The sequence below is a fragment of the Octopus bimaculoides genome, chromosome 4, assembly GCF_001194135.2.
Source record: "Octopus bimaculoides isolate UCB-OBI-ISO-001 chromosome 4, ASM119413v2, whole genome shotgun sequence".
Taxonomy (NCBI): Eukaryota; Metazoa; Mollusca; class Cephalopoda; order Octopoda; family Octopodidae; genus Octopus; species Octopus bimaculoides.
The window spans coordinates 101,466,155-101,470,378 of NC_068984.1; the positions used below are offsets into that span (position 1 = coordinate 101,466,155).

Here is a 4,224-nt window from a genome sequence, read left to right on the forward strand (position 1 = left end):
TAAGACTACCCTTTCAGATATACTTTCATTGTGATTTCTGCAATGTGGTGCATAAATTGTCAAGTAAATGAGACGCATCTTTGCCTCCACTGATTCACTTGCAAAGTGTTGAGTAAAATTATTTCGTTGCAGACCTCCTTTGGGTCTTTTTATTATCACTACAACACACATAGTCCCCAGTTGGTAACATTGATTTCAAGGCCCTCCTAGATGAGAGACTGGCATTCCACTTAATGTCTATGTTCCATGCTGGCATGGATTGGAGAGTTATTAATGTAGAAATATGGTATCGTAGCTACTAACAGTTGAGGGTTGCGTAGTCTAGACGGCATTTTTAGATTTCAATATTCTCTTTAACCCAGGCAAAGCCGGGTATTTCTGCTAGTAATATATATATATATATGGTAGATAAAAACTGAAAGAATCTTGTATATATGTATGATGTGTGTGTGTTCGGCTTTTGCTGAATGACCTGCATAAATGGTTTGTTTCTAGTGATCAAATATGCATGCTGCACATTATTTCATTCTCTCCATCAAATTGACATTGTCTGAACAGGTGCATGGTGTACCACACACTAGGTGTTGAAGTGATCACAGAGCAACGTGAGATGAAGTGTTTTGCTCAGGAACACAATGCACCACCCAATCTAGGAATTGAAACCACAATCTAGCGATTGTGAGTGCAACACCCTAACCACGAGGCCATGCGCCCTCTATATAATCCTATATGGGGTCGGGTTGAATGCACACATATTCAAATTTAAATAGGATCAGTTTAAGGGTAATATTTAATATGAAATATAAGCGTAGGTATATAAAGTTTCCATAAGATTATTGCATATGGGTTTATTGAAGATTGGAGTAACCTAAAAACAGTATATTGAAAGTTTTTATATGTTCATGTGTGTATTTTCTTCCAGCATCCTCTATATTTGGCTTATCTCAGTATAATCTTTGATTAATTTGCATGCAATAATCTCAGTGCTATGTGGTAGTGAGACATGTGCCCTGATGCAGAGGACATGTAAAGACTAGAGGAATGAAGTTAGTATGCTCCCTTTGATGAGCAATATCAGTGTACATGAGCAACAAAGAGAAAAGTTAGGCACAAGAGTCATTAGATGCAATGTACAACAGAGAAAACTGCACTGGTTTGGTCATGTGATGCATATGGACGTGCGCAGTTGAATACAGAAGTGCTGATCACGTAGTGCAAGAGGTATTGAAGGCTGATCTCAAAACACTGAGCCTTGTGAAGGAAATGACAAAGGATTGAGAGATCTAGTGCCTTGCTGTACGCATGAAAACCCATCGACTGGAGCAGAATTGATATCCTAAAACCACCTTGGTAATGCTTGTCTGTGAAGGGCTCTCTCCCATTCCCACCTGCATCCTCTCTGCCTCATCAACCATTTCCCTCCTCATTTCATCCCCTAATACCCATCACTTCTCTATTACCTGAGAGCAGAATAGGCACTTACATCACTCCACCCCACTAGCTTTCTCAGTTATTTTCCTTGCCCCACCCCAAACCACTTCCATTTCTCATTATTTTCCCCTGCCTGCCTGCTGTCTCCACGAATCACCTCCTTTCTATGTCTTCTCTCCAGTGTGTGGTTAACATCTTATCTGCTATCACCCTCAATGCCCTTGAATGTCTATCGCCCCCACCCCACCTTTCCTATTTTTCACTCCTGATGATGACCTCTACTCTGCCCATTTACCCATTCCAAATCTCTGTATCACCTTACTTATTCTCACTACCCCCAATGTCCAGACACATCTCTACTACCATTTCTCACTATTGTTCTCTTTGTTATTACACTCTGACTCACCTGCTCTCTAACTCATTTGCCTTTCTTTTCCAACTGGAATATCCATGTATCTACTTTTCAGCAAAACACATATCCTTGTTCCTGTATATCTTTAACCATTTAACATTCAGCTTATTCTGTAAAATGTAATCCTTATTTGTTCATATTGTTATGAATTAATTATGCATTATTTTGCAGCTTCAAGATTTCAATGATATTATTGTTTATTTTTACAATGACATTGTAGGGTAGATTTGAGAGGCTGGATCTGGCCAGTTGGAACATAAAACAGGTAGATTTTGGCCAGATGTGGCTGGTTTAAATGCTAATGAGTTGATCTCTCGTCAACTGGCACAAAGCCCTCTCCTTCCCAATTGAGGGGGTTTTTGTCTGGCAAGGTACTTGGCGACCCTGTCAGTACTGATGCCATGTAAAAAGCATATATATCAGTCTGGTGTAGTCATAATGAATAACTGGTGCAGTACAAAGGTGATAGAGTGAATAAGTAAATGTAGACATGGCTCTGGAGTGAAAAAGTTCACTTCCCAAACGTGGTTTCAAGTTCTGTCCCACTGTGTGACATCTTGGTCAAGTGCCTTCTACTATAGCCCCTGGCCAGCAAAGACTTGTGAGTGGATTTGATTGACAGAAACTGAAAGAAACCTATTGCACGCATATACCTGTACATATCTGTGTGAGTGTGTCTTCATGTTTATTCACCACTATCACTACTTGACAATGAGTGTTTGTTTATATCCCTGTAACTTAGTGTTTCAGCAATAAGTACTGAGGTCAACCCTTCAAGGCAAGGCCACAGACCAGTGACTGAAACAAATAAAGCAGAAATAGATATATTTATAGGTTTGTTATTGTGCCTCTTCATCATAATATGGTGTGGTAGTCATAAATATCACCATCATATAAGTGGTGTTATTCATTTCTAATCTTACATGAAAATGTCCAGTTATGGAGTAATACAGGGTGAAGTTTTAATGAAGTATTGCTACCATCTCATGGAAATTAGAGTATTTGCTGTGGTTTTTATTGCATCCAATTTATTTTCCTTTTATTTCATGTTAAGTTTAAAACTTATTTGAGAGCATTGGAGTGAAAAATGTTAACAGTTCTTCTTCATATGTTGTTGTTATGCATCTCGTGTTTATTTACTGTAGATATGACGACTACTGGTGCATGCCACCAGGACGCATGCCACCACCTCCTCCTCCACCACTTTCTGGACGTGGCATGAGGCGACCACCTCCCCCACCCCCTCCTCCTGCCAGGGGTGGTTATGGTGAGTACTTGCACGCATATGTTTGTTTGCATGATATATTTATTTGTGAGTGTTGTTGTTTAGCTAAAAGCCAGGTTTAACCAGCAGATCTATAATCAAAAACATTCTAGCTGTGACTACTGTCTTCTTTCAGACTTGGTGAAACCAATGATTAAATTATCCAATGTGTTCTTCATTTTTTCTTAATATGGTAGGGCATGATTTGAGGGACACTTAACTGCTATTTCTAGCAAGTTAACTAACTTCATTAAAGTTACCTTGTTGGTTTGCTGCATGTGTGTATATGTGGAAATAGTTTGTGTCTGAAATCCATTTCGGTTTAATTCGCACGTGAATATTCCAAGCAGTTTACATTAGAGATTAAAGAAACTGTGTGTTGTCTTAAAATTAAAATAAACAGGTATCTTATTTGGTCGTGTGCTACATGGTCGATATATTTAAAAATAACATTGCTTGGCTGGTTTTACTTCGCTACATAATTGGAAACAGAATATTGTCTTTTTATCTGTGAGTGTGTAAGAAATTGCTCACTTTATTATTGATTTTCTCTGGGTGCTGTTTAATGGTGTTTTCCCTCAGCACTTTCTGTTTCTTTTGTCACGAAATTCATCTAAAAATATTTTAGTGTCTACTTAATTATTCATTTGACTTAATTAAAACCACTTCCACGTTGAAACACTGATGTTTTTCTAATGCATTTTGTTTATTTACCTACAGATCCTTACTATGATGACTATTACCCATATCCTGAAGAATATGATTATTACGGAGCATATGCTCCTCCACCACCTCCTGGACCACTTCGAGGTCGTGGAAGAGGTGGAGCACTGCCACCACCTGTAAGTGAAAGCTTATTGTCTGTCCTGATTTAAACATCATTCCTTTGCTTAATGTGATTCAATTCACCATAAACTCACACTCCTAACAGCTATATTTCCAAAGAGAGGAAATTAATCACTCTCAGTATAATAGGATTTATTCTCTATCTCTGCTTCATTACTTTAGTTAGTTGTTCGTTTGTGTTTTGCGATGATGTGGTTCTTGTGATGAGGAAGAAGGTAGTTATTTAATTAGTTGGGATTTTTTTTTTTTTTTTTTTTTTTTTTTTTTTTTT

The 4,224-nt window shown here is 38.0% G+C and overlaps 1 protein-coding gene across 4 annotated transcripts in view; it reads left to right on the top strand.

Moving 5' to 3' along the window:
- LOC106878788 (heterogeneous nuclear ribonucleoprotein R) overlaps positions 1 to 4,050 on the top strand; it is a 51,052-nt gene extending 47,002 nt beyond the window's left edge. For 2 of the 4 annotated variants that reach the window (XM_052967318.1, XM_014928123.2), the window contains exons 10-11: positions 2,989 to 3,110; positions 3,828 to 4,050. In XM_052967318.1, the coding sequence (XP_052823278.1) occupies positions 2,989 to 3,110; positions 3,828 to 3,982 (277 nt within the window). In that variant the 3' untranslated portion in view covers positions 3,983 to 4,050. The remainder of the gene's footprint in view (positions 1 to 2,988; positions 3,111 to 3,827) is intronic. The other 2 variants (XM_052967316.1, XM_052967317.1) reach the window with 2 other exon arrangements.
- The last annotated feature ends 174 nt before the right edge of the window (positions 4,051 to 4,224 follow it).